At 47.3% G+C, this 19,766-nt stretch overlaps 2 protein-coding genes across 2 annotated transcripts in view; both read right to left on the reverse strand.

Moving 5' to 3' along the window:
- Positions 1 to 19,766, reverse strand: part of GNB1L (G protein subunit beta 1 like) — a 567,228-nt gene that overhangs the window by 57,985 nt on the left and 489,477 nt on the right. The gene's annotated exons all lie outside the window — the stretch shown is intronic.
- Positions 9,677 to 19,766, reverse strand: part of TRMT2A (tRNA methyltransferase 2A) — a 72,022-nt gene continuing 61,932 nt past the window's right edge. Inside the window, exons 11-13 of the mRNA XM_068114676.2 lie at positions 12,401 to 12,517; positions 11,901 to 11,997; positions 9,677 to 11,430 (exon numbers count right to left, since the gene is read on the reverse strand). Of these exons, the coding sequence (XP_067970777.2) occupies positions 10,401 to 11,430; positions 11,901 to 11,997; positions 12,401 to 12,517 (1,244 nt within the window). The 3' untranslated portion in view covers positions 9,677 to 10,400. The remainder of the gene's footprint in view (positions 11,431 to 11,900; positions 11,998 to 12,400; positions 12,518 to 19,766) is intronic.

The raw sequence follows: 19,766 nt of genomic DNA on the forward strand, positions 1-19,766 counted from the left end.
TGACGGTGTACCTGGATACAGGGTCAGGGAAGCATCGCCAACTTGTCAACGTCTCTGAGCTGGCAGAATCCCTGGGAGAGGACTACTGTGCCACTCTCCTGGGGTACTATGTGTTCAGCGGAGAAGACTGCACCAGTGCCTTCAAAGGGAAGGGAAAAGTCGGGCCCTTGAAAAAGCTGGAGAAGAATCCCAGGTTTCACAGGGCATTCGGTGAATTTCACAGGGTATTTAGAAAAATAAAACTTTGTGTTAACGTCTGTGTAGACGGACCTTAATATGAGTCTATTATTTCGTAAAACTGTGATTATTTTGTAAATAAAGCACTAATTAGCATACTAGTATACCATAGACACATGTAATCATGTTATGAATAGTTCTATCATGATCTATGCCCTTCAAAACATGGGTCTAGACACCTTCATTTTTCAATTATCTGCAATATTGGCTGAGATATGTCAAAAATCGTTTTTTTGATAATGGCAGCAGTAATTTGCATAAAAATGGTATGTGGGACATTTTTTCAGCTTGGGGCCATAGCTAGTCATTTTCTACACATTTTTTCCAATCTAGAAACACTGATTAGAAGTATATCTCCGGGGGGTGCAGGGGGACCTAGTCTTTTTTTGATAATGGCAGCAGTAATTTGCATAAAAATGGTATGTGGGACATTTTTTCAGCTTGGGGCCATAGCTAGTCATTTTCTACACATTTTTTCCAATCTAGAAACACTGATTAGAAGTATATCTCCGGGGGGTGCAGGGGGACCTAGTCTTCCTACTAGACTATATTCAAACTTTCTTTCTTGAGGGGGGGGGGGGGGGTGTTACGGATTTGTCACTTCCGTCATTGTGGTTTTCATCCACTGTAAGCATTTTTGGTTCCATGTACTAATATTGTTATCGTTTAAGTGAAATGGAGATAACTGTTTTCAAAAGGTGAAAAATTCGTGTTTTAAAAGAAACCGGATCGGGAGAAACCGGAAGCGGAGGAAGCGAAAAGCGGAGAAAGAGAGGTCGGGAAGAAAAGCCGAGCTGCTTTGAGGTCTCGAGGAGACGCTGGCGAACGTGGGTCACGAGTGAACTTTGGTTTTCCCGTGAAAGGGATTCCTGTGACAGAGTGGTTATCGCGGTGACAGATAAACTGCGTGACGGGTTTTGCAGTTGATTCCGAAGAGAATCGTTGTTGGAGAGCAGGTACGCCTCCATTACGGGCCCGCCCGCCATTTCGCCTTGCTCCCCCAATTTCGCATCGCTCCAGCCTTTTCACCTCGCTCCAGCCATTTCACCGCACCCAGTCGTTAGCCTGGTTTGCGTGTGTAACGTGGATTTCGAGTGGGAATTTGTGGTTCACCGTTTGGGAGCCGCTGAACGTTCATACCCAAAGGTGTGATTTCCCAGTCGCCTTTTGGGTGCACCTTTGCGCCTCTTTGGCAGCGTTGACTGTCAGCCGACCTGGATTCTGGTCTCGATACGACCTTTTTCTTGCGATCACCGGAGCGTGGATCGACTTTGGCTTGGTGCCGGGACAGAGACTTTGGGAAATGTTCTTTTCGCTCACTTGGAGCACAGCGAGTTATTGAGTAAGAAACTGATGGTACCATCATAGGAATTATATGGTATTTTGGTTGTGCATTTGAAAGTATATTGTACTTGTGCTGTTATTCTTGTGTGACATTAATACAATACTTGTTTTTTGGTAACAATCGGTTGGTGTGGTTTCACCATTGGTCATTGACACACATAATAACACATCTTTCTGCCGTGACTCCTTTCGGGGCTCGGAGGTACACCGTGACCGGAGTTTGGGGAGGAGAACGTAACAATACATAGTCGAGGCTCATGGAGAGGTGTGACTAGTACTTGTACACTGAACCGATCAGGACAACAGAACAAAAGGAACAGCAGAGAGAAGGGGGAAACACCAACAGCAGAACCAAAGGCCAAGACAGAGGGAGGAGGACAAACAATGGGTGTGGGGAGAAATGTGGGGCAGGAGAGGATGCATGGGGTGGACAAGATGAATACAGTTACAGAAGGAAACTCTCAGGAAAGAAAACTGGAAATTTGAAAAAAAAAGACGGATTGGGATGGGGTGTGGGCAGGAGAGGGGGTTGGTTAACGAGGTGAGAAAGGATCATGGTTTTAGATTGGGGACAATTTGAGATTGTGGTGAACAGCTGTCTTGAAGACCTGGGGAAGAATGAGTTTGAAGATGTGGAAGTTGCTTCCACGGGAGGGAAAAAGAGGAACAAATAAGAGGAGGTGAGCAGTGATCCAGGGATCCAGGATTTAGGGAGTTTCGCCAGAAGAGGGTTGATGGTGGACCGTGTGTGCCCTGCAGAATCCTGGGGAGACATAGCACGGGAAAAGCAGAGGGTGCAAGACCAGAAAGGAGGCAGTGGAAGACAGAGATGGCGAAATGATAGGGTCATAGATTCAGCTTCATCGTGGGAGATTCCAATAATGTGAAAGGATTTGGTTTTCACGGCGTCAAGCTGAGCAAGATGTGAGGGAGGAGCCAGCCCAGAGTGGAGAGCAGTACCAAGCTGTGGATGAAGGCCTTGTTGGTAGATAGAAGTTCAAGTGAGCCAACACACTGCCAAGGAAGGACTTTGTATGACAGAAAGCTTCGGTGGCTGGCTTTGGAGGCCAACTTTGAAATGTGGTTTACCCAAGAAAGACTATCTCTGATAGTGAGACCCAGGAGTTTGAATGACTGAACTTCCTCAAGAGGATTGCTAAGAAGGTAGATAGGAGGGTTCAGTGGCATAGTTAGGGTTTGTGGTGCCCAGGGCCAATTCTAGTGCCCCACAGGCATTGGCATAGTCAGGAATGTATATGGGGGCATATGAAGGACTTCTCAGCTTCCCCAGCAGGCTCATCAGCAGAGCTGAGCTCCCCCACTCTTTCCAAAGAACACCGTGGGATCTTTAACGTCTGCCAACTAATGATGACAGATAGGACACCCAGGTTGACGTCCATCCGAGGGGTGGCACACACATTGATGAATCACCATGCCTGTAAAACACCATGATGACAGTTTATAGCTGGGTTGGGATTTAAACCCAGGTGAAACAGCTTAAACGCAATGTTTGCATACCTCGAGGCCATCCTGCCAGCCCAATGCACTCGCTGAGGCCTCTCACCACATTTACCCTTTTATTCAGAGTTCAGAGCCTTTGAGTACCAGCGCCTTCTTCGCTTTTTTCCCTCACACGTCTGTCCTCACCATACGTCATGATGTATCTTGTGTGTACACACAGGCCGGGCTTAAGGAAACGCTACACGTGAAAGAGAAAAAAATTAAGAATTATCCTCGGATGGCCGCACACATTATAAAGAAGATGAAATTATAGAAAAGTGTGGATACCAACACCGATCTCTATACTAACTGGATAGTAAGGGAAGCTCACTTTTTTAAGCCATTTGTCTGCCATCTTTCCTCTCTCATGAGTACCCATGAGTTTCATATTAATTAAGGTGAATGCCACTTACCAATGACATTCCTCTTCTCCTTTGATCATGACCATCTCAGTTTTTACAACCGTAAGCAGCACACGATGGCATTTCATAAATACTATAACAATGGTTTTTTCAACCCGAGAATGGACTAAATTCAAGTCGGGATGGCATAAAATGAAGTGGGAAAGGAGAAAAATCAAGTAGGAAGATGGAATTTTCATAGGAAATATGCATCTTGAAGCAACTATTTGTATTGCCGCAAACAGTATTTTCTGCGTTGTGGGAGAAGCAATATGGTGGATGGAGAAGGAATATGGCAGATGGAGCATTTCCGGTGGCTTCAGGACCACCCGACCAATTAACGTTTGGCACCCCATACAGTTAGTATAGAGATCAGTGGATTCCAATTAAAGACGACTAAAGGAAAAGAGAGAGGAATAAGGAATTGTTAAAGAACAAACTTGTCACGTGATCCTCGCCGTCCCTAACTGGGCTCATACGGAGCGAGACATCTGGATCCGATCGATATGTCATTACGTCATATGTCCAACAATTGTAACCCCAATTGTAACTGTGCGGAGGTGATTAGTAATTACAAAATGCCACACCGGATGGAGTTTGTAAACGTCACATGATGTTAAGATGCAGCACAGAGTTTAAAATGTAAAACGTGGTCTTGAAAGTTACGTCTCATGCTTCGTGCTCTCATGAGTCCGTTGTAGGTATTGCAATTTATGCACAACCAAATGGAGCATGAAAACGTTTTTAGAGGGTGTCATTTGGTGCCACATCCACTTTGCGCTCGGGGCGGTCGCCCCATCCACCCTCACCCCCATCACTACGCCTATGGGAGGGTTTGCCAAACGGTCCTTTCAGAGAGAGATAGTGAGGGTGACATTTGGAAGGATGGAAAGACATATTCAAAGTGTTTGACTCGCTTGTGATTTTTTTTCAAGGCGTGAAGAGAGTGCATCCTCCCTGTCTGAAGGAGAGGGATGTCATGGCAAATGGTGGTATCATCAGCAAATAGATAGAGGATTTTACAATAATGAACACATATGACTGTTGTGTCACTGATAATTAATTGATCTTACACTTCCCATCCCCCCCAGGACTACGTTGGGCTGCAACGTCCCCTCCGCTCCCACCTCTTTTTTGTCTCTGTGTTGTACCGTCCTCCTAACAGTGACGACTCCATCTACATCTCTTTCTCTCGCTCTCTCAGACAACACACACTTTACTATATTGGAAGTGTATTTTAGATCATTATGTTGTTGGAAAATGAATCCTCTTCCGATTAAATTATTTCCACTAGGAACTGTATAGTGCTGCAGTATCTGCTTGGACTTCTCCTTTCTTAGCGTCCCATTGCATTCCTGTCTCGTAACGACCCAGTTTCTTTCAGGCGTTGCAGAGTGTACGTCACACCATTGTAGGAGATCTTCAGGTTTTCTGTTGAAGGAGTCATTCTGATTTTTCATAGTGCACCCTTCCTCTTGCAAGCTTTGGTTCTTCACATGTTGATCTGTTGAAAGTTGCTTCCTTGGCTCCATTCAGAACCCACTCATAGACTTTCAAGCAAGGGAACAAGCTGATGAAAACTACTTCCACATATTCACTAATTTGCAACATTTATTGTGGTTTCTTGTAATTTACATTACCAATGAAAAATGTATATGTCCATGAGCCACTAACGGAACCTTTTATGACGGAATAAACGTTTATCCATGTTATTTTTGCGCCAGTCAGAGCATAATAAAACACATTTCATACAGTCGTGGCCAAAAATATTGGCACCCTTGCACTTTTTTCAAATAATGCACCATTTCTTCCAGAAAATTGTTGAAATTAAAAAATCTTTTGTATCCACATATGTATTTCTTTGGTTTGCAGTGGAACAAAACAAAAAAGCTAAAAAATATATACACTAAATCTGAGCTTATTCCACACAGACATCCTAAAATGGCCCGGACAATATTATTGGCACCTTTTAGAAGTTGTTAGAAATAATTAGATTTCAAGCAGGTGATTCTCCTTTTCTTTGGAAATTAACTCACCCATGGTGAGTTGCAGGGTGCCTGCAACATAAAAATCACTCATTCAACCAGTTTGAATAGAAAAAAGGAGTGGAGCATGGAGAGCATGGCTCTCAAATGAACATGGAGAAAGGAAAGAAAAACAGAATTGTCTGAGGAGGTCAGACACAATATTGTAGCCATGCATGGACAATCTCAAGGCTACAAGTCCATCTCCAGAGACCTTGATGTTCCTTTGTCCACCATACACAATGTTATCAGGATGTTTAAGGCCCATGGCACTGTAGCCAACCTCCCTGGACGTGGCCGCAAGAGAAAACGTCATCGAAGATTGCAGCGAAGGATTGTTTGAATGGTGGAGAAAGCACCTCGATCAACTGCCAAACAGATTCAAGCTGACCTTCAGGCACAAGGTACGACAGTTTCAACTCGCACCATCCGTCGCCAACTCAATGAAAGGGGGTTCTATGGTAGGAGACCCAGGAGGACCCCACTGCTGAGAGAGAGATGTAAGAAAGCCCAGCTGGAGTTTGCCAAAACACACCTGAACAAGCCAAAATCATTCTGGGAGAATGTCCTGTTTTGATGAGATGAGACCAAATTCGAGCGTTTTGGGAAAGCACATCATCTCTATGTTTCCAGAAAACAAAATGAAGCCTTCAAAGAAAAGAACACCTTCCCCACACTCAAACATGAAGGAGGTTCAGTGATGTTTTGGGGTTGCTGTGCTGCCTCTGGCACTGGGTGCCTTGAATGTGTGGATGGCATCATTAAATCAGATTATTACCAATAAATTTTGGAACGCAATGTTCAACCCAGTGTCAGAAAGCTGGGTCTCTGTCGAAGGTCATGGGTCTTGCAGCAGGACAATGACCCCAAACACACTTCAAAAAGCATCCAGGAATGGTTCAAGACAAAACACTGGACTGTTGTGAAGTGGCCAGCAATGAGTCCAGATATACATCCCATTGAACATCTGTGGGGAGATCTGAAAACAGCAGTTGGGAAAAGGCATCCTTCAAATCTGGGAGAACTGGAGCAGTTTGCACAAGAAGAGCGGGCCAAACTGCCAGTAGAGAGGTGTAGGAAGCTCATTCATGGCTATAGGAAGCGCTTGACTGCAGTTATTTCGTCCAAAAGCTGTGCTACCAAATATTAAGTCCAGGGTGTCAATAATGTTGTCAACGCCATTTCTTTTTATTTTCTGATTTAAAAGGATATATTAAGTTCTGAATCAAAAACAAAGGTCCTGTAATATTAACAGTGAAATAAAGAATTGTGGAGACAAAATACTTTTGTCAATTTAAATTTATTTTTAGAGAAAATTGTGAGTTATTTGAAAAAAGTGCAAGTGTGCCAATATTTTTGGCCACGACTCTAAGTGTTGATAGTAACCAGGGTCAGGTCTTCTTCTTTAACGGCCACTATTATCCCACCTTGTGGGGTCAGCTGGGGGAAGCCTTGGCCCGAGTCTTCACGAACCGGCTGGCCAGGCCTGCCATTCAACTTGTTCGGGCAGAAATTTGGAATTTGGCCATGGTGCATGCGATAGTCACCTACTCATTGTGAAGGACTCCATGGGATCTTTAACGTCCACCAACAAATGCTGGCAGATGGGACACCGTGTTTAACGTCCATCCAAGGGACGGCACACAAATTGATGAATCACCCTGACTGTGAAACACCGAACTGACAGTTTATAGCTCGGGATTCAAACCCAGGCTAGGCAGCGTAGAGGCGAGTGCGCATACCTCGAGGCCATCCTGTCAGCCCTACCCATCGGTAGTAAATTTTGCATACGTGCTGGTAGTACCCAGGGTAAGGTGAAGGTGTTACGGAATAGTATAAAATATAATTCTGCTGTAGGTGAAAGTTAATTGAAATGTGGTGAAGGCAAATGCTGTGGTAAAAGTTCAGTCAAGTATATTGTGTGGGAAAGTGTTTTGTACGCTCAGAATGAAAGAATAATGTACTGGGTAAAATAATTATTATGGGCCGTTTTAAAATCTTATCGGGTTGTTGATATCACTCTGACCTAGAAAACTTATCAGTTCATCTTTGCATCATAATACCACAAAAACTTGCACTACGTTTTGTCAAAATTCCATCACTGGTTTTGTAGTCCCATCACAAAATCCCATCACTGGTTCACGAGTTAGCTCAGTAATAGAATTTTTACCTAACGGGACCTCTGACCTTTGACCCATAATCTAATCACGGGACCTCTGACCTTTGACCCCATAATCTAATCAGTCCATCTTTACATCAATATACATACTTGTACCAAGTTTGACTTGGATCCCTTAAAGCATTGTGGTAACGAAAACCTATCATGGATGCACGGACGGACGGACGGACGCACAGTCGGACAGACAACCCGAAAACAAAATGCTTCCGGCGACTTTGTCAGCAGAGGCATAAAATACACGAGTAAAAAGGTTATAACGTACTGCCATAAAAGGAAATAAAACACTGACGTTTTGAGCCTTACCCATTGTCGGAGCAGACCATGGCCCTGCAAAGTCTGAAATCGTAATCTAGTCTGTAATCCATGGCCCTGCAAATTAACACCATGGAAAGGGAGAGATGATGACATGTAAGGAAGGACTTGACTTTGCGAAGAGCTCAAAGGCAATACCTACCTTGGAGATGTATATGATTAGCCCATGACAACTCATGGGAGATAGAAAAGCCAGGCAGCTCAAAACAATTGAATGTACTTGGCAGAAGATGACCACAAAATAAAACTGAAGGGTTAACTTGTGATCTTTGAAGCAATTAATTACCAAATAGTTATAAATAAAAAAACATTCCTTACATATAAAAGCTGCCAAAGAAACAGCTGCAGCTTGCTCATTGAGCTGATGGACACAGGCTGGAACCATCCGTCAAGGTAAACTGAGGATTTTACAGAGGTAAAGGAATCTTCTGTACACTAGTAATAAATAAGGATCTAGAACACTGCACTGATGGGCAGCAGCCTCCATTAAGTAATTAAGATGACATAATGTCAAAACTCCTTGCCCTGAAAATTAAAATGTCCACAGCAACAACCCCCTGGTCTGAAGCCCTATTGGCATGTTTAGAAAATCACGATTTCGTCACATAACAATCATGCTGCGTCACCCTAGTTAAGACCAGAAGTTCTACGTGGTCACGCGATACGTATGGGTCTAGCGAAGAAAATATGACTTGAGGTGAACGACAACACTATGGATACTCATAGGTCTGTTTTATGGTACCTTATATGTCTCAGGCATGAGAATTACGATGGTACAGGTCGGGTGAGTATGGAAGGTACAAGAGGCTGGTCTAGTATGAACGACATATACCAGGTGATCCTTAAAGTATGAACTGGTACAAATACTCGTTGGGTTGTTGCAGATGTTCATTTTATTTGACCGTTTTACTTAACTCATGACTTGTTGGTGTGGTCTACTATAGCATGTCTGTGAAACCAACACAGGTCCACAACACCAGTCTATTTTGATAGCAAAGCTTTGTAAACCATGAGCACTTGATTGTGATGGATAGCAGGAGAAACCTCAATCCTTATAGGTAGTTCCTCGGTACAAAATGATCGGATAGTGTATTAAAGCTACCTGCTTGGATTCCATAATTGTGAGTATAATTTACCATTCCTTAATAAAAACATCTCGTATAACCCGTACTTTACTCCTTCCACTTTCCTCTTGCGCTCTTTTCTTTTGTCCCAAAAGTCAGTGCCGAGTGACGTCTCCCGGCCCTCCCGGCCGTCATGGTGTCCGGTGTCCGAGTCTCGGGTCTCCAGGCCGTGAGACCCGGCGCCTCTCACTCAACACGTGCCAGAGAGGACTAATTAGGGGCTCGCTTTCGCTTAAATAGCTCTTTTTTCCTTTCCTCTCCAACTGCCTTTCCCTTTTGGTGCCTGTGTGCGCAGTTGTATCTCTCAACACTATTTGTGCCAGAGACCATTTTGGGAACCGTTCCTTTTCCTGCAATGGGATGTTTCATAATTGTTTATTTGTTTTATAGTGCATTTTGGAATGAGTTTCCCTAAACAATAATAACACACCATTTATTTTGATTATAATGCATCAGCAACTTATATGTACAGAAATAAAACAACGAACGGTGAGTGAAATCTATCTCTGAGAAGTCAAACTAAGGGTAAAACAAAGAAGAGATGAAAGCTGACATGCAGGGACACAATACATTTGTATAAAATAAATTTGTATTTATTCATCAATGACGACAACATTGAACTTTCATGAGTGATGTGCCCAGGGCGTTGGTATTCCAAAAATGGTTTGCCAAGAACGAAAGGAGAGTGGTTAACAATGCGTGTAGTAACTGACCGCACTTCCTGCTTTACCATGACAATCTGGGACCTTCACATCTCAAAATAACATGCAGTAAGAAACTAAACTGAAATGGAAGGCATTACAGAATTTGCCTTCTTAGGGCCAGAGGGAAAATACCAGTGGATTGTTTGAGAAGTTACAGCAGATTTTCCAGGATACAAAGTTCAACCCTCCATTCAAGCAAAATGAGGCGCCAAGGACACAAAGTGAAATTTTGGGGAAAATTCCAGAGCAAGAGGCAGGAAGGAGATTCACAAGAAGAATTACAAATTAACATTGTGAAATAAAAGGAAATCAGAAATAACAATGTATTGTGTGCAAATGTTCCTTTGTTACATTATGTCATGGCTTTCACAGATAAAATGGGGAATTGAGGGATCCGGGTCAGCACCTCGGTCTGTGAGATGACCTCTGGGGTCTATGCCGAGGATAGTACGCTGCACTGCACGCAGGGGTCAGCGCCTCGGTCTGTGAGATGACCTCTGGGGTCGATGGCGAGGATAGTGGGCTGCACTGCACGCAGGGATCAGCGCCTCGGTCTGTGAGATGACCTCTGGGGTCTATGCCGAGGATGGTGGGGCGGGCTGCACGCCGGGGTCAGCGACTCGCTCCGCGGGCTGCACGCCGGGGTCAGCGACTCGCTCCGCGGGCTGCACGCCGGGGTCAGCGACTCGCTCCGCGGGCTGCACGCCGGGGTCAGCGACTCGCTCCGCGGGCTGCACGCCGGGGTCAGCGACTCGCTCCGCGGGCTGCACGCCGGGGTCAGCGACTCGCTCCGCGGGCTGCACGCCGGGGTCAGCGACTCGCTCCGCGGGCTGCACGCCGGGGTCAGCGACTCGCTCCGCGGGCTGCACGCCGGGGTCAGCGACTCGCTCCGCGGGCTGCACGCCGGGGTCAGCGACTCGCTCCGCGGGCTGCACGCCGGGGTCAGCGACTCGCTCCGCGGGCTGCACGCCGGGGTCAGCGACTCGCTCCGCGGGCTGCACGCCGGGGTCAGCGACTCGCTCCGCGGGCTGCACGCCGGGGTCAGCGACTCGCTCCGCGGGCTGCACGCCGGGGTCAGCGACTCGCTCCGCGGGCTGCACGCCGGGGTCAGCGACTCGCTCCGCGGGCTGCACGCCGGGGTCAGCGACTCGCTCCGCGGGCTGCACGCCGGGGTCAGCGACTCGCTCCGCGGGCTGCACGCCGGGGTCAGCGACTCGCTCCGTGGGCTGCACGCCGGGGTCAGCGACTCGCTCCGCGGGCTGCACGCCGGGGTCAGCGACTCGCTCCGCGGGCTGCACGCCGGGGTCAGCGACTCGCTCCGCGGGCTGCACGCCGGGGTCAGCGACTCGCTCCGCGTGATGCACGCCAGGGTCTGCAGGCTGCATGAAGGGGTCCGTGCCTCGGTCTCCAAGCTGAGCGTCAAGGTCCGCACCTTGGGCATTTGAGTGTGGGCCTTGGTCACAAGGTAGCGTTTTAAAATCCAGATTTCGCTCAAACAGCAACAGCAGTTCACAATGCGGTGTATGTGGAAAAAGATCAATGGCAGTTGCACGCATCAAGCGGAAGGGTTGACCACGTGCTCGATGGGAAGGCGCTCGGGTCAGGCTAATGGTAGGAGATAATAGGAGGTGGGGAGGGGGGGACGACGTAATGAGATTGAAAAACAATGTGTGAGACATTTGCAAAACTACTAACATTCAGTGATAAGCCTCAGCAGCACAGTTTCAAACTGAATATCCTCATCAGCAAGAGAATAAAAATAATGCAAGCCTAGCTTGGATTTACTGATGGAAAGTACAAAGTTAAATTTTGTTAGGAAAAAAAGTACTAAAAATAATCTGAATAAAAAGGCAAATTATAATGCAAATAAAAATAAAAATCCCTTCCAAAATAGAAGGATAAATAAAGCAGAAGCCCACAATAGCAAATTATTGAACTATATTTTACATTATTTACCTTAAAGTACATTAATTGGTAATTTCAAAAACAGTTGTGAATATACAACATTAGTATAGCAGGTTGATGGAAGGTTCCCAAGTGTTTGAAACAGAAGAGAAAAGGGAAGAGTGACATACTCGATAAGGTTGACAGAGGCCGCTCGTGGATTGCATGCCAGGTATAGGAGACGCGTCACCACCTTTGTCCTTCGCAGTGAAAGAACCACACGCGAGTCTGAGAGGTTGGGGAAGTAGGGAAGGAAGTTTGAGAGGGTCAATGACTGCCGTAAAGATGTGAATGGTTAGTAGATGGGAGCAAATATTTAGGTTTATGGAGAACCTTGAATCGAGGAAGGATGAATGTCAATGGGAGGGAGTGGTGGGAAATTAGGAGTCTATGGGGAGAGGGTCTCGCATAAGATAAAAATGAGACATTTTAGAGTAGAAAATCAAAAGGAAAAGTATGAAAATACGACTTGGAGGGAAACAAAAATAAATGTAAAGGAGTGGGTGTGAATCATAATTACACTACAATGGAGCATAATTGAAGATTACACTACAATTATAACAGAAAGAGGTAAAAAAAAAACATGTTGATTGGCGGGTGAGTGAGGAAAGGCGTGGAGATATTAACTTACGAAGTCCAGCACGGGGTGGATCCACGACTGCGATGATGTCCTCTGAACCCAGAGTATTTAGGAGTTCTGGAAGCAGAACCTCTGCCCGACCACAATGGAACTCTGCATTTACCACACCTGGTAACATGGCAAGTCTGCTCAAGGATGCAATTCATGTGGTAACCAAGTAAACACAATGCAATTCACATTACAAAGATAGACAATTAACTTACCTCAACAACTTCTTGCAGCTTCAGTTGACTTTCCTACTTTTCTTTTTTATCAACTAAGAGTAACCAATCACAAATGCAGATAATTATAGAATGCTGTTATTGGAGATGTTCATGCAGTTTGTAAGAAGTTGATGATCATGTACTGATATTATAACATTGTTCTCAGGCTACTAATTTGAAGAGTCTCAGTATGTGGCTGCACTAGAAGAGTAATCAAGTACTGTTGTAACCAGCGGAGTGTTTGTAGAAGCTTGAAGCAATAACTGATGAAGTGTAAATGAGGCAGTGATGTAGGGATTCTTATGTGATGGCAATACTGTTAGCTACTCTCTAACCCTAACATCATCCCTATCTTGTTTAGGACCTTTTTTAGACTGTAGTTTGTCATCCCTACATTGCCTTTTTAATTTAGCATAACTTTTTTTATTCACTTGTTTCTGTAATTTTTTTACAATGTGGAATAACACAATGGTATATGGTACTCAGAGGATACCCAATCTTGGAGCAAAAGTGCCAAGATATCTTAGTCAGCAAAGTCAAACACTGCACGTGTTCCTATATTGTCTTACGTAACCCTGCCTGTATCTTGCAGCTCTGTCTTATTGCTCGTTTCTCAAAGAGTAATGTCTTCATCTAGCCTCAGGCCACACAAGGACCTGCACTTAGAAATACCCAAAATAACTGGTGTGGTTTCCCTCCAACCAATAGGGTGGGGACAGAGGGGAGGGGCGGAGCCTCTCGAGGAATTTATGCACGGCCGGACATGAAAGTCACTCTCGTGGTTTTTACTGTTTTGCTTACTTGAAGTGTCAATAAAAATTATGCACTCAAACTGCAAATGTCCTCGATAAACGACTACGAGAGTACGAAAAGATACTCCAACCTTTGTTTTGTATCAGTGGGTGGGGCCAACATTTTTTATCCGCGTCATCCTGACTTTAGTACGTCGAGTCGAGAGTTCCAGCGCACTCTCTGATAATAATAGTTTTGTAAAATTAACTTCAATGAAGAACTTTATCAAGACAAGATATAAGTATTGTTGCGGATATGGGATTTGCATCCATCCATATCCGCTTGTAAATATTCCCCTATTTCCTCAATACTTCCCAACTATCCCCAATCCCCCATTCCCTAGTCCCATTTTCTGTAAACAACACTCTGTAGACCCGACCTCCCCCTATTTCCCCCATTAAATGTCGCACCCAGGTTCACCGCATCTCATGTAAGACAACTATAGGACATCTTGCTAGTTATTCTTAGTCTATGTCAGTTAAGGACTCGTTTCCATTAATTCTGACTCTTCGTTGCACCAGAATGTGATTGTATGGCACCGTTAGGAAGTTTAGGACCTCCCAATACCTCCCCGCAGCTCTTCCTCACGGTTCAGCAACAACAACAACAACAACAACAACAGCAGCGGCGGGCGCGGGGAGTGCGCGTCCTCACTCCGGCTTGGTTGGTAGGGGGTGTTGGGAGGGCACCAGGCCTTTCCAACGAGCCGCCATCGAACATGTGCTCGACGGGGTTACCAAGTAGGGGCTCGCTGTCAGCTCCTCGTCAAGGGCGGAGCCCGGTAACCCCCGCACCCAATAGAAGCGGCGGACCGGTCCCATCTGGGGCGGAGCCAACCAGCCGAGGGCGTGTCCCTCCCCGCTGAGCATGCGCAGGAAGAGGGAGGTGACGTCAGATGCACGATGAGCTTGGAGAAAGAAAGACGCCACCTCCGAGCGCTGTGAGGCCTTCCTGCATCTTTTGGACCGTGCTTGATCCTGTCCCCGAGCCAAGGTGCACCTTGTGCTATCAACCGACCTGTCCCTTCCTGCCATCAATCCCTGTGTAAGTCAGCCTTGTTCCGTTTGTCTGTGGTCTGTCTGGGATAGATAAGATTGTATCTAAGTGCCTATCTCTTCTGTGTCTTTTACCTCACTCTACCTTGTAATCTACCCCTTTTCTCCACCACTAATTATATCCTCCTCCGGAGGTCTTGAGAACTGTACCCCTTGCGTCGTTTCATTTATCCCAGTCGTTGTGTCCTTTCCAATCATTGATTTAGCGTAGCGCGATTTGGCCAACGCCTGGGCGAATCGGGTGAGTTGGGGAAGAATCGGGGGAACTGTTAGGTCACGGTGGACCATCCGCTCGGCCCATCATAACATCTAAACCGCGATCCGTAACAATTGGTGTCGAGGAGTGAGATTCGAGGCCCGAACCAAATTTTAAAAAAAACATCTAGGAAAAAAATTTGGTCAAAATTATAAAGTACCGAAATTTGCTTTTGTTTTACAAAAACCCGAATTTTGAAAGTCGCGCTATGGCAGATCAAGACGGCTGGGTTCCGGTAGAGGAGAGTGGGGTAGAATCGACCCAGGACCCCAGGGAAGAAGTGGGGAAAATGGTGGAGGAGAGTAAAGAAGGTGTGGTTGAGGGGGTATCAGGTGCACAAAATGGCGCTCTCGCGCACGTGGTTACAGCGGCACCAAATTTTGCCGCGCCCGTGACCGTAGCAGCGGGCTTTGATGTGGGGGACTTCATGGCGCAATTCACCGAGATGCTGAGAATAGAGGGGTAGAAATTGAGTAATAAAATGGAAGCAATAACGAACGGATTGGGAAACCAAATGGAAGCAATAACGAACGGATTGGGAAACCAAATGGAAGCAATAACGAACGGATTGGGAAACCAAATGGAAGCAATAACGAACGGATTGGGAAACCAAATTGAAGCAATAACCAACAGAATGGGTGACCGCATGCAAAAATGTGGGGAGACCATGGATCGCATGGTGGGCGAAAGGGTCCCAGGGGTGCACAAGGAGGTAATGCGGGTCGAGAAGCGCCGGTTGAGCGAAGCGGAGGAAAGCACGGGTACAATGACGGGGGTATAAATCGCGACACGGGGTTTGGAAAAGCCGGCGACCGATGAGGTAGAGGGAATTTTATTAAAGCCAACGGTCGTCGAGGGGAACAAAGACAAAGCAGTGCTGGGAATTAAAATTGAAGAGATGACGGAGGTAGCCCGGGAATTGCAGGGAGAAATGGAAAATGTGCAAAGTCCCTGCTCACATCACGATGCTGTGCTTAACCTGAATGGAAGTTTGCAGGTTTTGGTGCAGGGAGGAAGAAGAACCCCGAAGGTGAGACGTGCTGTGTATTGTGCTGGGAGATTTTGTAAATGGATGTTTAGCGACAAAAGAATTGTCGCGCGATTGGGATCGATATGGCACCCGGGCGTTGGTGAAGGGTCCCGTGTGAGTAAAAATGGCACGCGTGTGAGGAAAAAGTGTGCGTCGGCGAGTGGGTGTGTTATAAAGTGTGGGAGTGAAACCGAGTGCGAGCGAGAATGCACGTCGGTGTGTATGGGGTGTGACACAGGGAGTGAGAGCAATACGGAGTGTACGTGCGAGGGTGAGAGTGACAAGAGGAGTGAGTTGGTGGTGGAGCGGGTGCGAGAATGCACGCTTGGAATGGTTGAGGGTGTGCGAGGAAGCACACCTGAGTTGGTCATGGCGCGAGTGTGGGAGAGCCCATCTGAGCGCGTTAGTGGGTGGATGCCAGAGTGCACGCCCATGGTGAGTGTTACGGAGGACGTAACGGAGGAGAGGTGTGGACCGAGGTGTGCGCGAGAGGTGTGGTGTGTAACAGAGAGAGCGTTGGTGGAATGTACGGACGGCGTTGGAACGCCGGGTTTTGTGAGGGTAAAAGGGGTAGCGTATGCGTGTGAGCATGCAGGTGAAGCATCGACGGTAACCGGGTTAGCGGTTAGAGCGACGGATAGCCGATGCGAGCACTCGGGGCGCGGCGTGCTTTGTTGGATGCGAGGCCCGGCGCGGATCGAAGCTGCGTCGTTTCTCTTCGAAGCGTCGTTGCCGATTCGGGCTTGGCCCCGCCCCGCACGGTCGAGTCCGGGCCTTGGCGGGCGAGGCGACCGGTCCGGTTCAAGGGCGAGTGGGAGGAAGCGGTACGGTGCCCCCTCGTGGGGACGGGGTTCCGACCGGGGGAGATTGAGCCATCGGGCCCGGGACCGCAAGGTGCCGCGCCGAGATGGTGCGTGGAATCTCGGCCCAACCAAACCACCTCCCTTGAACCGAAAGCCGGACGGATTCAACCTGCAGGCGACCAAACCACCCGAATTCATTGCTCGGCTTTACGAACCGAGTTTAATGATGTCATGACGCACCGAGGCTAGGATATAGCGGACTGTGATGATGATGGTAGTGATTTGATACGAAATTTATAATAGTGGGTAGAATTGGCAGTAAATGGAAAATTTTTGAATTGGTTGGAATTTGGACGAGCAAAATTGATAGTGGGACCTCCCCGATGTGGTGGGATGGGCAATCCACCATCCCTCACGGCAAGGGGGGGCAAAGGAGCACTAGTTATGGGGTTGATGGCAGTGAAAACTAGCCCGGGTGGGTTAGGATATTGTGTGTAGGGATCTAGAAGAGATTGACATTAGGTAACGTTAAGGTTTAGTTAGTGACTGATACCTGTAGTGGGGACGCAGGTAGATTAGTATGGATGATAATGACGAGGGAGCGCAATAGTTTAAAGGGACGACTGGGAAGCGCAAGTTTCAGAGGGGAGTAGTTAGATGAGATGATGCTGTGTGAGAACTGGACAGGTGTGTGGAGCAGTGAGGGAGTAGTGAGTGTTGTGGATCAGCGCGAATGCGCTTGGGGGAGAGAAGGGTGCAGGTGGCACCAGGTGTGAGTGCACAGGTGTGCACCAACAGGTGAATGGAATAAATGGTTGTGTGGAAGACATGGAGTGTGGAATAAGTGGAGTATTGGAATGGATGGTCGTGGAGTGAGTATGGTGGAAACGATGGAGTGGAGTGGGTGGTGCGAAGGTGTGAATGGGGGAAGAGTGGACCCCCATCACGAATACCCGGGGCGGGTAGTGTAAGTGTTAGGTAGAGGGTATAGGTAAATTGTGGTTGGATATTGGCATCTGTGGTGCGGGTGACAGAATGGTATTTGGATGGGTGCATTAGTGTTGTGGAAATGGCTGGGCGTGTAGCCTGTTAGTGTGTGTAGTTGGTTTGGGCACTCTACCACTGTGAGGATGTCGGCCAGGTGAGGCCGCAGGTGGGCTCTGGGAGCCGGTAGTTGTGGATGGGGCCCGAGGATCCGGAGGACGGACCCGGGTAGCCCAGTGCCAGAGGGCACCGAGTGGGGTGACAGAGCCAGGAGGGGCCTTCCCCAGTAGATAGGTTAGGTTAAGGAGCAGGTAAGCTCGGGTGGCAACTACAGTGGTGGAGGTGTGCAGGTGGGTAGACCTGCTGGGAGAGCTACACGTCACAGCCCAGAAATTGTGCGAGGGCACCGGGAGATGAATCGGGGGAGTGAGACCCCAAATTGAGAAGCACCACAGTTTGGTCAATGGGAATTGGTTTTTAGAACCCATAGAGTAAGTTGGCCAATGGATTGGCAGGGAAAGACCCCAGGTAGTGTAAAGTGTGTTAATGTCATTTAGAGGATAGTTAGGATTGAAGTCTCCTCGCACCATCTACATGCACTCACCTGAGATGACGTACCTCCACACCATGCCATGTTTTGTTATTTTATTGTGCAGATGTTTGGAATGTGAGACGCATCATGACGTGGGTGTGACATTGTGCTTTGTTGTTCCATCTCTTCCTCCTTATGAGGATTGATGACGAATTGGGTGATGGCAAATTTTGGATAGAGGGATTGTGGTGACGAATTTGGTATAGAGGAAATATGGGGAGACGTGACAGTAGCGACGGATTGGTAATGTGTAGATTTTGTACATATGGGGTAAGGGCAAGGGTAGTGTAGGTGACAGGGGGGTGACGTACGGTAGGGACGAGCTTTCTCACTTCGCCCTCCGTACGCATTTCGCCTTGCATTGCCTTATTGATGTGTACCCTTGTGACCTTACCCCTCGCTCATTTGTCTCTTTTGTCTCCCACATGACCTGTGCGCCATTGGGTGCCGAGGGGAGCGTGCGTGAGTCGGCCATTGTGCGCCAGGCACTCTCAGAACCAGCTGTCTGCATCGATGCACCACATTATGGACCACATGTCTGTGGCCGAGCACCACTTATGGACCCCATGGGTTGGGGCATGGCCCCTCTGCTGGAACCGGCCATGAGGGCCCGAAATCTTGCTGGCGGGCCTTGGCCACAGGGCACCGATGCCCCACAGGTGAACCACACGTAGTCGGCCCTGTGGGCCATAAATAAAGAAAATAAAATGGACACGTTGGGCACACTTTATTGCAAATAGGCCGCCAGTAAGAAAATGAAAGAAAGACAACAACTGGAAGACAATAATAATAACCAGCAGAGGGAGCCGAAGAGCAAGAGACACCTGCAGGGTTAGGGGTTGTTGTTTTTATTTTCATGAACAATGGTGACTGCACCGATTGGTGCTTGGGTGTGTATTGGTGCGTTTTGGGTGCTTTCATGGTGCATTGATGCAGAGCAGACTGTCTCCCCCCCCAGAAAGAACAATCACAGGTCCTGGGTTAGTCTTGTAAATAAAGTAGCGTCAATTGTAAATGATGCTCCCTACCGGCTGTATGTTTAGTTTGAGGATGCTTTCCGCGATTCGGTTATCCTGTGGGTGTGTTTCTGTTAGGAGAAGGGTGCAACGTCGCAGGGGGACATATTTACTCATTTGTGAACATCTGTAAAACTGTCACACTCAGGGTTGAGTTAATAGTAGAGGGAACTACATCTGAGTGCCACACTAACGTAGGTAAAAATTTATCGGGTCGGGACGCCCCGAGGTAGAGAAGGGTGCAATGTTGCGGATATGGGATTTGCATCCATCCATATCCGCTTGTAAATATTCCCCTATTTCCTCAATACTTCCCAACTATCCCCAATCCCCCATTCCCTAGTCCCATTTTCTGTAAACAACACTCTGTAGACCCGACCTCCCCCTATTTCCCCCATTAAATGTCGCACCCAGGTTCACCGCATCTCATGTAAGACAACTATAGGACATCTTGCTAGTTATTCTTAGTCTATGTCAGTTAAGGACTCGTTTCCATTAATTCTGACTCTTCGTTGCACCAGAATGTGATTGTATGGCACCGTTAGGAAGTTTAGGACCTCCCAATACCTCCCCGCAGCTCTTCCTCACGGTTCAGCAACAACAACAACAACAACAGCAGCGGCGGG

This window comes from Myxine glutinosa, chromosome 4, assembly GCF_964187855.1.
Source record: "Myxine glutinosa chromosome 4, kmMyxGlut1.1, whole genome shotgun sequence".
NCBI lineage: Eukaryota > Metazoa > Chordata > Myxini > Myxiniformes > Myxinidae > Myxine > Myxine glutinosa.